The sequence below is a fragment of the Neopsephotus bourkii genome, unplaced genomic scaffold, assembly GCF_033783945.1.
Source record: "Neopsephotus bourkii isolate Nb327-2 ecotype Australia unplaced genomic scaffold, CSIRO-AGI_Nbou_v1 NB_1181, whole genome shotgun sequence".
NCBI lineage: Eukaryota > Metazoa > Chordata > Aves > Psittaciformes > Psittacidae > Neopsephotus > Neopsephotus bourkii.
Window position 1 is genome coordinate 2,678,779 of NW_026901666.1, and position 17,813 is coordinate 2,696,591.

The window sequence follows — 17,813 nt, forward strand, 5'->3', positions numbered from 1 at the left end:
AACAAGTAACTTGTGCAAACCCACACAGCATCCACTCCTTTGCAGGAGTCTGATGGGTGACCACAGGCCATTATAGGTGCAATAAGCTACAAGCCTTCAACTGCTGCCACTTGCCATGTACTCTGGGATCAGCCGTGCTCTGGCACTAGCTGGCAATGCCAGTGACTTGTAGAGCTTTTTGGGAAATCTTGGTTCCCACCTTATGGCTGAGCTGAGGCTGTGCTTACAGCGTCCTGTGATTCATTAACCTGGTAACGATCTCAGAGTGAACATTAATGGCCTTTTGTGAGAGTATAAAATGATGCATCACTGCCAAATATCTGGCTGTGGTTAACAGCTTCAACTCAAAAGGTAAGCCCCACAGAGGAAAGTATAAATGCATTATTTAAAAAAAAACCTCTCAAAATAAACCTTAAAGGACAATAAAAACAAAACAGTTACAATATAAACACACCCTTTTGTGCCTCTCTGCTGTAGTGCATACTGCAGAACATATGGTGTATAAGATCACCCACGGACCAGTGCTTCCTGTACAGGCTAACAGTAACTGGAGATGGGGAATAGCAAGACATGCTTTCTTTTACTCCTGCTACCAGGGACCCATTCTGCATTTCACATGGCTCTCAGCCCACTAAGAAAGGCTCATGCAGTTCACTTAACTGCTCTTGTTAGCAGTGCAGGCAATCAAAACAGATATATCCTGACAAATAGAGACAAAACAAGCGAGTTGGCTGTACCTGCGCATAACCATGCAACTTGCTGGAAGCCCCGCTCCTAAAGTTACTCAGCAGAACTGTATACTCACAGGCACAAAGTGTGCAGTCATATTCTCTGTGCCAGCCCTGCTGCATGCAGGGTATCAGCAGCGCTTTGGTGGTGACATGCCATGTGCACATCTGGGTGAAGTGCACCTGACAGGATGAAGGCAGTCCCATAAAACCCACTTTGATTTGCTTAATGAGCTGCTTATGGCCAAGAATGAAAGAAAGAAGCATGGCAGATACCAAATCTAGTAAGTGCTATTAATGTTGTTTGCTAGCACGTCTTTATGAAATGATACCCAGAGGACATGGTGTCGCAGGGGTATCTATACATGCTCCTGCTTCCCACCTGCAAAGTCCTAAAGCACCACCAGAGGGGAAGGGGCCAAGAGCGAGAGTCTGTTGGTTACATCATTAGGTGCCATCTAATTAATCAAAATAATATTTTTAAAAATTAGTTTATAGAGCTGAGATGGGCCACCCCCAATTTCCCCTCTATTGCTACAGACCCTGAGATGCAGGTCAAACATAAATATTCAGATGTTCAACAACTCTACCCCTGCCAGTGCCAGGTCTCATTTACAATCTCCATGTCACATTCACTCCCATTCACAAGGCAAACAATGGCTGAAATCCAACTTAAAAAAGGGCCTGTACCAGAGTCATGATGCTTGGGGACCACAAGGCTCCAGCTGCTCACCCCAAAAATGCCAGGGGGGCTCATTAGCGCATAGTGCAGTCTTTTTCTATGCTGTTTGGAAGATGAACAAATCTCCTGGATTTACTGGTCTGAGTGGCTGATGTAACGAGCTCTGTGCAGCTTCTATGGGCGTGAGGCACCGTGAAACTGCCGACAGCTACAAAGGTAATTTAACTGGTGTAAGTTTGAAGTGCAGTTCACATTAAGTACCAGTGGGTAGTAAAATACTTCTAATTATTCCCACATCCCTAAGTTTTCACACCTCAATTTTTTTAATATTCAATTCCTCTGTTTTCCTTTTTGGAGTTGGTTTTTTTTTTTTCTTTCCAGGCAAAAATGAGCACAAATACAGTACGATACACAAACTGACACTATCTGCAATTTGGTTTACAAAATATGCGGGTTTTGGGAATGGCATATACAACATACATTTTCATAAGGGACCACGTCAGACACAGCAGTTCTTTTCCCTCAACAAAAATAAGCATTGTTTGCTAAGTCTGTTTTTTCTTTGGCTAGAGAGAAGTTTTCAAAAATCTTCCTTTTTTTTCAGTTTATGCCATTTTCACAAAGTATTTTCTAGCTCCATGAACTGGCCAAAGCACAAGCCACAAAAGCACAGAGCTGATGGATAGAGGACCAGGAGAAGTCTGAATGTGAACATGCAAGTTCAGCATCTGGTGAATTTGTCCCCAGGTGTCCCTGCTCACACTCAGCCAGCTTTAACACCAGCCTAACAGTGTTTTCTGGCTATCACAACATTATCATGAACCACAATATAGCCTCTACTCCTTTTCTTAAAGCACCAGCTTCAATTCCTGCGTATACATGAAGTTCTCAGCAGCTGTTATTTTTTGCAGTTTCCAATTATTTTAATGTTCAGGCGCTTTAATCTGCTTTTCAGTTAAACGGCTGGAAATACGCCCTCTAAAGGCATAGAGCTTGTCATAGAGGGCTTTAAGAACATAAACGTTGCATGGGGTCTTACGTCCTGTGCTTCCCAAATGCTTAAGGCTGACAAAGTGTTAATATTTTCCTGGCCTGACCTTAGTGTGTTATTGTCAATTTTTATTCTGCTATTGAATATATGGCCTCAAGCAAGCATTTGCCCTCTTTGCCTCAAATTTTGAATCCATGAAATAACAAAGAAATTACAATAGTTTGACAGTTATGAAAACACATGACATTTATACTCATTTTACATAATGCTTACTTCTCAAAAAAGGGATGCATTGCATCAAATTTCATGTTAATGTGCTGGACTATCATGGAAAACATCTCCAGAGGCAAAGAGAAATAGTGTACAATTCACGGCAGGTGAAAACTTCACAGCATGAGGCTGTAGCAAACCCCTTGCATCTGAGGAAAACCAAATCATATTATATCAGCAGCCCAAATGAACAAAAGAACATTATCGCTTCATCTACTGAAAATTTCCGAAGCCTAAGGTGCCCCAAACACATTTATATGAATGATTTTAGGCTAGATAGATGTCTTAATATTTGAGATGTCAGATGGAGTAATATGTAAGTAATTATGTTTTGCCTTTCATTCAGTCTTTGTCAGGGGTACAGACTGATGGCCCTGGAGATTGAAGACTTCTGCCTAGATAGTGGAACTACCCATTTTTAACACAATGAGTGAAAGCTTTTCCTGTCACGCTTTCCCAAAGAGGCCAAAAAGCGGGACTGATCTATTCAGTAGTTGAATCCTGTCCAGAAGAAGAGAGCCCTCGCTTTGGTAGTCTATGGAAATGAATTAATACATGGAGTATTTACAGCTGGTTTCCTGGGCAGCAGTGAACTGGCATTGGCATGGCGCACAGCTTCAGTGAGTCTTATGAGTGCTGCCCATACTAGGACTAGCTAATGCAAAAACTGCCACCACTGTGTGTCTCTGCCTTTGCAGATCTACCCTGAACAGGCAGTCTGGGGTCATATCTACCCTGGAACAGGCAGGGCAGCAAATCTGAGACTGTCCCAAACCTCCTCTCAGCAGCAGATTTGTCTGAACTGAAGGTTTTGGCTCCTGCAGTGTGAAGGCAGTGGGAAAGCAGAGGGTGGGAAACTACTGATAAATGGACCAAGACATAGTGGTGACAAAGATGATTTGCCATTGGGAGCAAGGGAGGTACTAGTGGAGGCAGCAAGTCCTGGCTCAACATCACCTGGCAGTGTGCACTTGCAGCCCAGAGAGCTGTGTCCTGGGCCGCATCTCCAGCACCGTGACCTGTCAGGTAAAAGAGGTGATTCTGCCCCCTCTTCTAAAACCTTGTGAGACCCCCATTGTGGTGCTGTATCCAGCTCAGGGGCACCAAGCATCAGAAAGATGTGGACCTGTTGGAGCGCATGCAGAGAAGGCCACAGAGATCCCCCAAAGGCTACAGCACCTCTCCTGTGGAGACAGGCTGAGAGAGCTGGGCTTGTTCAGCCTGGAGAAGAGAAGGCTCTGGAGATAGCTTAGAGAAGCTTCCAGTATGTAAAAGGGTCAACAAAAAAGCTGGAGAGGGGCTTTTGACAGGGGCCTGTAGGGATAGGACAAGGGGGAATAGCTTTGAACTGACAGAGGGAAGATTTAGTTTAGATACTAGAAGTTCTTCATTATGAGGGTGGTGAGGCCCTGGCACAGGTTGCCCAGAAAAGCTGTGGCTGCCCCATCCCTGGCAGTGTCCAAGGCTGGGTTGGATGGACCTAGTGGAAGGTGTTCCTGGAAACGAGATGATCTTTAAAGTCCCTTCCAACCCAAACCATTCTGTGATTCTATTCTATGAAGTCAATCCACACCAGAAAAAAATGTAAGCATGAGAGTTTTCCTGCTTACCCAAACACAACTGAGCCCTGAGGATTCCCATAAGACTCTGCTTTCAGGAAGCCAGCTGTTTCCCTGGCAATCCACCCTCCTGGAAGGTGCACTCCACCATCACACAGCATGGACTGGCAGAAGCCAGCAGCAAGCTTCTGGCCCGTGAGACAGGGAGATCTTTTTCAAATCCATCTACGAGTTTTCCCAGTGTTTAATACAGGCCTGGCTGGCTTTATGTGCTGCCCAGGATGCCCACCAAAGCCAAAACAGGAATGAAGTCCCAATTCTTTTTGAGGTGATGGGATACTCAGGTTGACCTCAGCAGAAGTCTGGAGTCAGGAAGGAGAGACTTTTGCTCCTAATCTACCACTGTCACCATGCTCCAGCCACGCCTGTACTTACTTCCTACTCATACAACAGCACACATTTAAGCTTAAATTCAGTGCAGAACACAATTCATCAGCTAGCCATTAACACTGCTATATATGGATGTTCAAACCAGGTTTACGTAACCCAATGGCAAGGCTACTGCTATCTACTCACTGGAGCAACCATTAAGATGAACAAACATCACAATTTTATGGTTGTGGTTGTGAAGAACCTGCAAAGGCCACGTAGCAGTAATACTTGACAATTCTGCTTTAATTTACCCAGCCTCCATCCTCCCTATTAAAGAATGCCCGTTATTTGCAAAGTAATTTGTGAAAATGTGAATATGCCACATGAAGGGAATGAAACCATTTCTCAAACTCCCGCTCCAGCCTTGCAAAAATTAATTCATCCTGTAAAAAAAGAAAAATGTTTCATTGAACTGCATGATACAAAAATGCATTTCTTCCATAAAATCAGAAACACACTGCCCCATGCTTTCCCTGCCCATACTTTGGTTAGTTTGCCCTCTCCCGACAGAACCCATTCCATATGTCACTGTTACCTAATTGAATTAGCAACAGCTCACAGTAAGTAATAAAAAGGAAAAACTTCACAGTGTGATGAGCAGACTTTTACGAGTTGGCATCATAACAGTAGAAAAAACAGAAACCTCTAAGAAATACCAGTAAGAATTATCAAAATATCTTTGGGTCTCACATGGCAGAGCTGCAGCTACAACCGCGCACACGCATCGCATTTTGCTGATCTTGAGGCTCATTAGTGGGAGCACAGCTGTTTTCTCCGGGAAATTGTCAGCCTTCTGCTGTAATACCGACTTGGTGGGGAGAAGCTGTTTTAATTACCACCTGGAAATAAACAGCAAGTGTTTACAAGTGGCAATAGGCTCTACCCTGGGGAAGAATACAAAGCTTTCTTAACTCTTTAGTTCTGTGACCCTGGTATTTATTTACTTCTGTTTCTATTTGCACAAAGCCTGGGAGTGGCAATGGATGTGGCTTAGGACTGGCCAATACAGAAGCAGGCTAAATGTCAGTTGACACGAAGAGTTGATAACCTCAGGCTGAGGTACAAAGCAAACCAAGTGCAGCTTCTGCATGCTCAGTCTTAATGCTCTAACTCGGTGGCACTCTCAGCATACAGTATATTCATCCCTGAACAAAACAAGTCAGGAGCACAAGCATCTGATTGGAAAGATCTATATCAGATATCAGTGCAATTACAGGCTCCAGACACCTGAAATGCGAAGGAAACCAAATCACACCTCACTTACAGTTGCACATCTGAGATATTTCTCCAAGAGCTGGAAGATACCTACTAGACATGCGAGGGTTTTGCTTTCTCTCTAAGTACTGGGGAACTTGAAAGACTGCTAAGCCAGGACACATTAACCAGTCCATAATCCCAGCAAACTCACCATATGGTAACTGGAAACAACATAAGGACACATCGACCTCAGTGATGCTGGATACACATTACGAATCCTTTTGTGCCTTCCTCTGCATTCCCAACAGGACAACAAAGCTGGCAGTTAAGTAGAGGCAAAAGAGTCAACTAGAAATGAGTAGCAAGAATCCAGAACTATCTAAGATTTTTCATCTGCTGTTCATCTGCACAGTAAGGAGGGATGTGTGTGCTATCTGTGGAGACCACCAAATACCACCTGTTCCAAAGCAGAATAAATTATCCTTCAGAAGAGGCTTGCTGTCCTCAACAACTAGATTGTTACTTCAGACAGCTAATATACTACAAAGCATCATAGGTCTGGTAAGTTAAATAGCATTCTCAAGAATGTCTTATATGATTAGGTATTCAATATGTGATTCCTATGGCAGCACTGCAAGTTTAGAGGCTCTTCAGGGTTACCCATATTAGAAAACTGAGAATATAACACCAAAAGCTAAAAACATAACACAGGCCCTAAACCAGCAAGACTTTAAATACCTTCTGAGGCCAATGACATTGCAGACTAAGTTTGCCATTGTGAATTTCTGATAACCAAACAGCTACGGCTCACAAAGAAAAGTGTGAAAGTTGGCCCTGTTTCTGCAGCAGCATCACTGCTACACACTCTAAAAAGCCAAATACACTGCTGGGGCAGTGCATGTGCTTTAATAGGAATGCAAAGTGGTGTGGGAAGAAGGGGAGAGAGCCAAGCAGCTGGCTTCAATTAATCATCAGCTCTTGTGGAGGCTGAGAGGATGACTCTGGGGCGGTGAAGACAATGCTTCATAGGCTGAGGAGAGAGACTGGGAGGAGGTGGGTGGTGTGTGCAGGCTGTAATGGTGTGGGGCAACCTCAGGGCATGTTTGTGAGGCGCATTAGGGAGCAGCAGTGGGGGAGCAGGAGAATAGCTCTGCAAATAGTATCAAGCCAACAACTAGATAAATACAGTTATTGTGGTTTAGACTTCGGGAGAGTTTGGAGGGGGTGGGGGTTGATAACTGTAGTTATTATAAGTGCTGTTATTTTGTGGGTTTTCTTTATTTTCCCATCTTCAAGTTCTTTTTTCCTTTGTAGCTGAATCACCCTTGTTTGCTCTCAGGGGCTCTGCTAGCAGTAGGATAGCTGATGTAGCTGAACTCTTAACTGTTCCACATGTGGGAGAAATACTCCAGCTGCTACTAAAAGCAGCATTTATGACTGTGCTTTTAAGTGTGGTTTTGGAAGCACAGGTAAAACCGTATCTGTCTAAGACTGTGCTTCCCATTCCTGTCCCTTTTGCACCCAAATGAGACCCCTACCTCAGAAAGAGCATATCTTCTCTGTGTAAATAACACTGCACTTCCCTAAAGCCCTGTCTCTACCCTATGTAAATAAAATTGCAGCCCCTCCAGGCCTGTCAGTGCTAGGCATTAATGAGCCTGCAAAATTGTTTCTCCTCTCATTTGATTTGGCAGTGCAGATGCTTAAGTCTCTCAATGTGTTACTCAGAAAGCTTGGAAAATGTAAAGTATGCCTGAGAGAAATGCCAAATCCCTTAACTCATGGGGGAAGCGTTCATATAACTTAAAGCAGAAAAAAGCGCTCCCAGTGGTGTTTACTGTGTGCATTAAAACTTTCCAGTTGTTAAGAACTGGCTGTATCTGTACAAAAGCTGTCTGCTAATACATAGAAGCACCCAGACAATGGTAAAAATGGTGAGTTTCTGCAAAGTCCCTGTGTGCAGGCCAGGCAGAGCACATCTATATGCAACACCAAGGCAAGATGTTGCTTTTATTCTAAAACTAGTAAAGATTTGTCATTATCTATGCCAAAATGGAAGCGAAGATTTTAAAAAATCTTTGCTAAGGGTGTCTTAACTGAAAATCAAACCCATGGCTGTATACCAGCACTGCCCACTGACTTCAGTCCCAGCCATGCCAAGAAGAGATGGGATGGGTTATTCTTACATGTGGGAAGAGTTAAATTGCTCAGTGCAGTGGTGGCTGAGGGTTGGTGGTGTCCCTCCTCCAAGGCCTTTGCACTTGGAGGAGATAGTACAGGTAAACTGGGATCCAGGTCCTCACCTCTAAGGGATGGTGGTTAGCTGGAAACATCACCCCCAGCTAGCAGAACAGCTGACTTGTATCTGCTTTTTCCTTCAGCTAACTCCCTTCTCTCATGATAGTGGGCACAGGGTGGTCATCCCCCACAGCTGATGTGGGCACCAAGGTGATCTGCCTGCGTGGTGCCACATTGCGTTTGGCTGGTTCAAGGCCCTACATGCTGAAGCAATGATGTTTAACAAGGGATTAACTACAGCAGTGCTCAGGCTTCTGGTCAATTTACTCGTCTGTGATTTCAGTGTGAAATTGGTCAGTAGACAATTTCCTTACCCATTTTTGTATAAGCTTCAAAGAAAGTGATGCAAGTGTGAGCAATGAAAGACTGGAAGGGATCTCTCCCAGATTTTGCTCCAGGCAAACAGACCTGAGCTCTTTTTCCACCAGCCAAGGGACGGAGCAGCACCTGCTTCCGGCATCTCCTTCACCGGGTGCCGTTGGGAAGGACCCCAGCGGAGACTTTGGGATTTCAGCTTCAAAGCATCTGGCTCCCTCTTGTGCTTCCCGTGTTTATGGCAAGAGAAGTTACATGGGACGAAGTCCACGCGGTGGAACGCACTGGGGAAGATGGCCCTTGCTCATCTCCTTGTGTCCAGCTGGAGAAGCGGAACACATCAGTGGCTGTTACTTAAGACCTGACAAGATATGTACCATAGAATCATAGAATAGTTAGGGTTGGAAAGGACCTTAAGATAATCTAGTTCCAACCCCCCTGCTGTGGGGAGGGACACCTCACACTAAACCATCTCACGCAAGGCTTCGTCTCTGTATTCTGGTACCCTTGAGTGTGCAGGAAATACGAAGCTGTTCCAGGACCAAGCTAGGGACTAGGATATGAAGAACCATATGCATTACACACAGCCAGCTGCTTATATCTTCATCAGGGATGAGTTGTGACTATCAACCATAGCTTCTGCCTTGGAGAAAATCCACCCTTCCTCTGCATGATTCAGTCCAAGTGACAGCACTGCCATCTGTACATGCAACGCTCAGCATGCGATGTGCTTCCTCCTTCACAGTGTTAGGAATTTACAGAATATGAAGTTATTTCATCTGTACAAATATATTAGAGCTTTGTTTTTTCCAGTATTTTATACAGCTTTTTTTTGGTAAAGTACTCTGTGTAGCAGGTCCTGACCCATACTATTCCTTTTACAAAGGTGGCAGTAGTAACAAGAGGTGAAATCCACCTGAGAAATGGCTTTAATGCAATGCTCCAGCAGCAGTGGCCACTGCCATTAGTAGTGCTTCTTCTTAACTGAGTTACTTTCAGGAGGTTTCTTTAAAGGTCATTAATGGGTGTCAGGAGACAAAGGAAAGCTGTGTTAGCTGAAGCAGAAAAAGCACTTGCTTTCCAGCAGATGTTCTGCAATCCTCTGTAGTTAAGGAAAAAGTAAGTACAACCAGATTAGGTGCTGTTGATTCTGAATGTCTGTTCAGTTTTGACTTATTTTTCCTTGTGTGTTTTTGAGGGTTTTTTGTTGACTTTGTTTTTTGTTGACTTTGTTTAAATCATAATTAAAATGAATATTTTTATTATTCTGTTAGCCAAGTTGTATGGGCAGCCTGCTGCAGAAATCAGGGAAGACTCCCATCCTCTAATGGTAGGTGATACAGGTAATGTATCTACATGTGATATTACTATGCTCTTAGTTTAAAAGAGAAGGATGGAAAAGGTCTTTTCATTAGGAACTGTAGCTGATTAAGGGGTAGAAGCCCAAAAGACAAAAACCGAGTTATTTTTAATTAAATTTGTTAGAAGCCACATATCCCATAAACAGCCACCAGCTGTTTAAATGCAAGCTAAATGCAAGGGAAGTCACCACAGAAATGTGCAACGGAGGAGGAATCTCCCCAGTGCTCACTTGGCTCTGCTCTACAGCTGCTTTTCTCTTGCACAAGATGTGCAACACAACAAGACTGTGTGTGTTTGTTTATGGGAGGCCCCCGAGAGCCAAACCGGAGCTAAGTGAGAGCCTCCACTCCTCCGGATACACAGCCTGCTAAATTCATCTCCTCTCTCTTGGTGGGAGCATGTCCCCATCCGACCTCAGCTGGCTGCAGGTACTCTCACCCTGTGGTTGATGACCCCATCACCCTGATGGCTGATGACTATTGTCTGTTTTCCTCTGAATTTTATGCGTTTGAGTCTCCAGTGTGGCCAGATGAAGACTTAAGCCTAAAAGTTGTCTTAAAGAATGAGTTATTTGCTTGTAAGGCTGTTTGGTTTTCCTACACATGGTTTTGTGTTTTTCTTTGTAAAATAAGACACATGGCTCCCAAAAGCAGCAAGTCCTTAAGAAAATGTCATGAGGGCACTGCAGTCTTTCAGGAGATGTGACAGGTCTTTTGTAGTCTGCTTTTTTAACAGATGCACAGAGAAAGTTTCAATGCAACTCAAAGGTGACAGAGGCAGTTCTGATGACAACAATTAAACCTGCAGGAAGGGATTTTTTTCCTGATGGAACAACCTCCTTCCTGCAGGAATTGAATAATTTTCTACATTGCATAATTAGATGCACAGGTACAATGGAGAGTAAAGGTGGCTTTGTCCTCCCTGTGCTTTCTGTCAGTGATGGTAAAAGGACTCCAGTCAATCACTCCTCCTCCATCCACCTCCCCCATCCCCTCCGGTCAATCTGGGAGATTGCTTTTGCCTCCAAATTGTGTATTTTGCTGGTAAGGGATGTCAAATTTTCTCTCAAAGCCTCAGCTTTTCAGGTGACAAAAAATGGTGTTTACCCCACTCCCCATAGCAGGGTGCTGCCAGGAACTGGGCTCAGGTTCTGATGCTATTTGCGACCTTTTCAAATTATTCTTTATTTTTTAGGCTGTGTCAGTAGGACGTGTGTCTTAAGTCAAAATTAGGCTTTGTATTTTTACAACATGAACTGTTATGTAACCTCTTCCAGCAAAGGGCAGTGAGCACTGGAGCAGCAATAAGGACAAATACTTCGTTGGGGTCCCTGGAGCAAATTCTCTGTTCAAATTAAAAGGCAAACTCGATGCTGAGAATACAATGGCTTAGATCTAGGGATAACATCTGATACGGTTTCCCAGGTATTTTCCAATATACACAAATACAAAATGCCTTTCCCAAGTGGAGTTTAATAGATACAGCAATGCTTTGCTTGCCATAAAAATAACCAGGAGAATGAGAGCTGGCCAAGTCTCTTACCAGACTTACTACTGATTTGTTTTGTTGTATTTGCTTAATATTCATGGTAATGACAAAATCGGACTTTCATTTATTTTTTTTGCTAAACATCTATTGTTTTCCATGGTACCTACATTGTGAAGGAAGGAACAAATACATGCTTCATTTAGGATGTTATTCTGCTAAAATGCTGTTTATATTTTTACTGCAAATATTTGTTTATCCTGGTAGATCACAGCTTTTTTTCTGTTACAGAAAGCAGGTTCCTCTGTGGGTTTAAATCTTAAGAGTAACTCAGTCACTGGCCATACATGCCACAACCTTTCTACCATCACTAGTAAAGACCCTGTCCTGCCTTGTCCTTGCATAGCTACAAGGAACCATCAAAGGTGACAAAGTTGAGGTGTTTGTGGCCGATACCACTGCAAATATGACATGTAAAAGTAGCCCCAGAAAGCCTGGAGCATGACAATAGCTACTATTTGCTAATTCACCCTGGATCCACTCCCCATTTACTAGGCACTCCATAGAAATCAAAAACAAAGCAAACCACAACAAAAAAGTCCCCAAACCACCAATGCAAAGCTCTTTTTGTCTAAAGAAATTACATCCTCAGTATGAGACCAGAGACGGCAGATGGGAGAGCGCTTGGAAACAATAAGTCAATGCTGGCTGGTGGGTGCAAGAGAAAGACCCCAGCACTCAGCAGCTGAGTGCTGCCAAGGACACAGTGGCAAAGGGGCGCTTGACAAATGGACCTGAAGAGGAGCTGTTGCAGCTAAACCAGCATTCAGCAATAAAATTCTATTCATCTGTGATGTTTTCAGGATTTTAAGACACTAAGATTGATTGAAAATCGCTCAGTAAAAATGAGTTGCTTGCTAGGCAATAAGACCTGAATGACGCCTGTGCCCATGCTGCAAACTGTTGTCAAACTTGACTCAAAAAGTGACGCTCAGCCAGTAGTTATCAGTCAGGATTCAAAGTAACATCAATGCCACTGTTTTACCAGTCCAGCCCTAAACACTTATAGTAATGAATAGGAAGTACTAATGCTGTGAATCAGAAAAAGAGAACAGAAGGCTCAAGGGAGACTTTATCACCATGTTCCAGTAAAGGGTGGCTACAAAGATGGAGACTCCCTTTCAACAAGGAGCCACATAGAAAAGATGAGGGACAATAGGTATACAGTACTTCTGTGGGAGATTCTGGAAAAAAAACCCATGTTATTGCTCTTATGAAAATAAACGTACTTATTTTTTTACTGTCAAGAACTTCCAATACCATCTTCTAAAGTCTTTTTCAAGACATGACAAGCTCATATATTTAATAAGCATTTCACCCCCTCAAGCGTCAAAGCTGTATCTTCTTGCATCCCAATGACAAGAAGTTCCTTTTGCAGATAAAGCCAACAGAAAAAGGCCACCACTCCTGTTTTCAGTGGTCATCTCCCTGTGCAGAGAAACATGACTTCAGTGCAGTATCTTGTATCAGGTTGGCTTACCCAGCTTTGTCAGTCAGGCTTCTTATGCTAATGAGAACTCATAAAAAAATTGTCTTTTCTCATCCTGTGCTCTCTGATGCCAAGAGAATGAATGTGCATACGCCCAGAACACATCTAACAAAGGAAAAAGGAGTTTTATCTAGACAGAAGAGGCCTAACTGCTTCAGTCTCTTAAGCTCACAAGAGATACAGAGGTAATTTACTTCCTGTTCCAAACTTAATCGGGAGGAACGGGCTTGTTCACCCTCAGATGCAGACTGCCCAACCTGTGAGTGTGAGCAATGTGACAGATCTTCAGTGACACAGATGTGCACAGGTACAGTCTGTACAACATGTAAGCAACATAAACACTAACTTTCTACCTGCTACAAAACAGGCTCTGAATCTCATTGCTCACTTTCTTTGTAAACTCAAAAACCTCAGAAGGATTTCCTATAACATCAATGTGAGTATCATAAAAGATGATCAAAACACGAGGGTAATGGGGATTCACGCTTTCACACGCCCTCCTATATCTCTGCTTTTCATCTCTGGTGTGTTCCTTGAAGTCAATCCTCTCCTTACGCAGAGTTTTATGGAGTTTTATAGACCAGTTTTCAATTTTCTCTTTGACTCGTAATGCCTGTCCAGCATCAGACCTACTTCCAGCATTCTCAATATATAGTGTAGTTACATCACCATCAGTGATGTCAAAAATCACAGTGTCATCATTCACTATGAATGTCCTGGGAAAAAAGGACTTCAGGTAGCGATATACATCTGTGTCAAGAACAACCACCTGTTTTTCCACACCATGACCAAAATTACTCATCTCCGTGGTAAGTCCGGGCTGCTGTTGCCTCCTTCTTGGTCTCTGGTGCGACGTACCTTTTTCTCTTTTGTCCTTCTCTGAAATGGATTTTGCTTTTAATAAGAGAAAGTCTCTTAACAATTTGATATCTGGAAATGACCCTTGAACAGAAATATGCCCACTGGATTGCAAAGGACCAAAGTTCAAATCTGTACTCTTTTTCATTTCTTGTATCAGATCTTCTAAAATGAATTGTTCTTTGAAAATAGACATATCGAGGACACATGTGACAGAGCTGAAGACCTAGAATTTTGAATTGGAGAAGTTAAGTAATGGTTAAGATAGCAATGGAAGTACAACTAGATAAATTAACAAAGAGCTTACATTTTCAGAGAAGCGGGTTACTTTCAGCGGGTAGTATCTGGAGAACCTCTTGTCCTCTAGTCGATGTTCATCCTTTTTTAGAACACTCTCTACAACTGAAGAGAAAGCCATATTCATGCAGTAAGATAACGCGTTACTGCAGGTCTGATGGAAGAACATTTCATGGGGATGTTTCTCTTGATGCTTTCCCTCACAATGTTGCAAATGTACACACAGGCAATTCAATATTCTTCCCTAATACTTTATGATTAGTCAATACGGTTCAGAGAGAGGGGCAGAAGCCTGTCTTCTTAAAACATTAATTGGCAGAGATTTATTCTCAAATGCCCGACTACAAAAATCCTATCTGTTATGCATGGTATAAATTTATTCCTAAAAGCAAATGTAACAAACACTTTGCAGGAAGCCTGTTTAGAGAAAAAAAAAAAAAAGAAAAAAGAGAGAAAGAATTAACTCTATCCCAGCCAAAACTAGGACAGCCATGACTCCAAAGAGAAATACAATCCTAAAACTTTGGCTGACTAGAAGAGAGGTGTTGGTCTCTCAGTTCTATAAAATCCTAGTACCAGCAAACAATTTAAAATAATTTCTTTTAGGATTAACATTCTAGGGCTAATTCTTTAGGGGGCATCTGTATTTTCTATAGTACATTCATATAACTACCTTTTTGATCTTCAAAAGTTACATATGCAACTCCTTTTTTGTCTGTGGGATATATTACGTCCTCCACATCTCCACCGTTGTTCTTCGACATTTGGAAATGAATTGTCAGTATGTCGGTCATGACATCATTGTGCAGAAGGCCATCTGGAACACCGGCAATGACAACTGTCCTTGCTGATTTAGCAGCTTGTCCTGTCGCCTGCACACAAGAGACACAGGCCACCATAAATGCAAGGAGTCCCAGTGACCTCCCACAGAGGTTACCCAGATTCACACCCGTTGCTGAAGGGACTCTCCTCCCCTTTGCATACACAACCTGTTCATCTACTGAGCATTTTAGAAGACTGATGAATCAGATTTCAGTGGATAGCAGCCTCCCTTAGGCACCTTTACAGTACTGTGCAGTATGAAGTAGCCTGACTCTTAATTGTAATTTACGCCTTCTCAGTATCTTCTTAAAGCAGTAAAAATTAGAACTAAATTTAACAGTTTTTCAAATGAAAGGTCCAGTGTCACACTGACGAGGTAGTTTCTTCTTGATTCTACTATTCAAAACCTGAAGAGAATGAAAAATTTTAACTGTACTTACTGTTCAGTAAGGATTGTCTTTTCAGAGTGGAAGGGTCAGATTCAGACTGTACTTACTTGTTAAATTCATGAGAGCTGGGATCTAGGGTTGTGTTCTGACTCATCTCTCTCCACTTATTAAATGGATAACATTGTTAAATTGGAAGAACATAATCCCAGTCGAGACTCACAGGGAGTAAAGCAACTAGCACCACACATGATTTTCATCAGGGCCAAACCTCCTAATGCTGCAAACATGAAACCCATCCTAAATAGGATTTGCATTCATGTCTCGTTAAGAAAAGCATATTTTCTTTCCATTCTCATCACACAGACATAAACAGTAATACTTCACTGGGAATATCATGGCACAATTACTGTAAATAGTGGAACACTTGAGTAAATTTTGTAACAGTTCATTGACTTTTTGGAAGAAAGAAAATAATTTGGTATATCTGCATGGCAGCATTCACAGGAATGAACTGTCAATAACTTCAAAGTGGCTGTACTCATGGTCAGCCACTCCTGCTAAATTCTTTAGCCTTCTCTTACAAAGCTTCTTCTGGACCCTGGGCTGCATAAAATATTAGAGCCAGCACAGCAATTACAAAGCCTGCAGAATGCGCTGCCAGGGGCGAATGCTCCATTGACATGCGTTAAAAGCCTTGTGGACCACCACCACAGTGTTTCTGAGGAGACAGACTCAACGAGACTGCACAACCAGGGGAGCTTTTAATTCATAAAGACATGGGGCCTTTTTTTGTCACCATCAAACTTAAAGAGCCAGAAGCTTTAATTATATTAGGCAATTATTTTGGTGGTAACGTTCGTGTGAAAGCAAGTTTCTGCACTAATGAGACAACATGAAGAGAATATAAACAGGGTGCTCCCAAGATTGATGGAGCTATAGGCAGGATTTTCTCACGCTTCACACAGCCGATGCAGCCTAAGCATGAGCAGGAGCACTCAGCTGCCAGACAGCATCTTGCACCTTGCCAGCTGGTATTTTGGAGCAGCACTCATGCCTACTATTGGGGTTAGGAAAAAAAAAATCCACATGAACACACAGCTCGTTTGTGCTGAATCACTTCCAAGACAAGTCTGTATGCAGTGGCTGTTGCTAGACAGAGCTGCACAGCTGCGGGGGGTGCCTCAGGGACACAGGCAGGCGGGTAAGGGAGAGAAGCCCTGCAGTGCTGATCATTGGTGACCACAGTGCTTCGTGCATGGGCAGTTCTTCCCTGGGAGGGTGGTGAGGTGCTGGCAGAGGCTGCCCAGAGAAGCTGTGGCTGCCCCATCCCTGGCAGTGTTCAAGGGCAGGTTGGACGGGGCTTTGAGAAACCTGCTCTAGTGGAAGGTGTCCCTGCCCATGGCACGGGGTTTGGAAGCGGATGAGCTTTAAGGTCCTTTCCAACCCAAACCATTCTGTGATTCTATGATTTGCTATTTTCTTGGCATATCTGCTATACATATCAACACTGACGAGATAATATGAAGACTTACCTATAGACCTCATAAGTTCTCACTGTTATTAAAAAACATAAATAGTAATACTAGTGACAGGGAAATCGGACCTGATGCTACCATTAAATAAACTTGAGGGTCAGGGCATCAGGCCATAGCAGACAAGACATTTCTTTCTGTGCGGGAACTGAGCGAAGGACAGACACGGTTCACTCGGCTCCCCCACGCTGCCGTTACTTCTAACCCTCTGAGACTTTTAACAACCCGAGCAGGAGAAGGCTGCTCTCTGCCCACTGGCTGGCGGGTCCAACCTGTGCGGGGGTCGCGGGGACTGGAGCGCGCCAGCGGGAAGGCCCGCGCTCTCCCCATCCCCCTTCCCCGAAGCCTCCCGGCGCGCCCCGGACGATGACGCCCCCTCCCGCCGCCAATCCCGGCACTTGCCATGGTTGTCCCTCCACCGAGCTGGGGCTTCCGCTGGTGTCCGGGGCGGCGGAGAGCGGCTGCCGCCTGAGCACCGCCCGTCCCGGCTCCTGCCGGGCTCTCGGCCTGCCCCGGTCTACCCGAGAAATCGAAACTACGGGCCCCGAGTCCCGGAGCCCCGCTGCGGGAGGGCCTCCCCCGCGCCGCCTCCCGGCCGCCGCTGGAAAGCCCGCGCAGGAGCGGTGTTCCGATTCTCACCATTGGCGGCTGGAAGCCCCGGTAACCTCCAGCGACGCTGCCTCGCAAGGCAGCGCACCCTGGCCGGCCTGCGTATCTGCTCCTGCTGGTCCTCACCCCACTGCCTGCATGCTCCCTGCTGCGTTACCGCACAAAAGGCCCATATGCCCAGTGCCCCCTCACGGCGAGGCACGGGTAGGCACACAGGCACGGCGACACAAAGCCCATGTACACCTGGACCGGTACACCCACCGCGGCACCCAAACAGTCCCACACCAGGGCTGACCGGCTGACGCGAGCGACGCGCAGGTCTGGCTCATGGTGGAAGCTGCAGCTATGAAAATACCAAGGGTTTGTATGTAGTACGGGTATAAAAAAGTCACAGTTCTTCTTCAAACTTCCAGCCAAAGGTTAATTCACTCCAAGTAG

The 17,813-nt window shown here is 44.2% G+C and overlaps 1 protein-coding gene and 1 long non-coding RNA gene across 3 annotated transcripts; both read right to left on the reverse strand.

The window, feature by feature from the left end:
* Window positions 1-4,887: 4,887 nt before the first annotated feature.
* Window positions 4,888-6,944, reverse strand: LOC133217951 (uncharacterized). Of its 2 annotated transcripts, XR_009727014.1 has the most exons (3): window positions 6,598-6,944; window positions 5,353-5,501; window positions 4,888-5,045 (listed from the first exon to the last, which is right to left on the reverse strand). It is a non-coding gene; the product is annotated as an uncharacterized LOC133217951 (long non-coding RNA). The 2 variants fall into 2 exon arrangements; XR_009727015.1 differs by having other exon boundaries at window positions 4,888-5,501.
* A 4,518-nt stretch (window positions 6,945-11,462) lies between these two features.
* RBM43 (RNA binding motif protein 43) lies at window positions 11,463-16,655 on the reverse strand. The gene is made up of 3 exons (XM_061363740.1): window positions 14,697-16,655; window positions 14,034-14,128; window positions 11,463-13,952 (listed from the first exon to the last, which is right to left on the reverse strand). Exons 1-3 carry the CDS (start codon window positions 14,920-14,922, stop codon window positions 13,218-13,220), a joined length of 1,056 nt encoding a protein of 351 aa, XP_061219724.1. The 5' UTR covers window positions 14,923-16,655; the 3' UTR covers window positions 11,463-13,217.
* Between the last annotated feature and the right edge of the window lie 1,158 nt (window positions 16,656-17,813).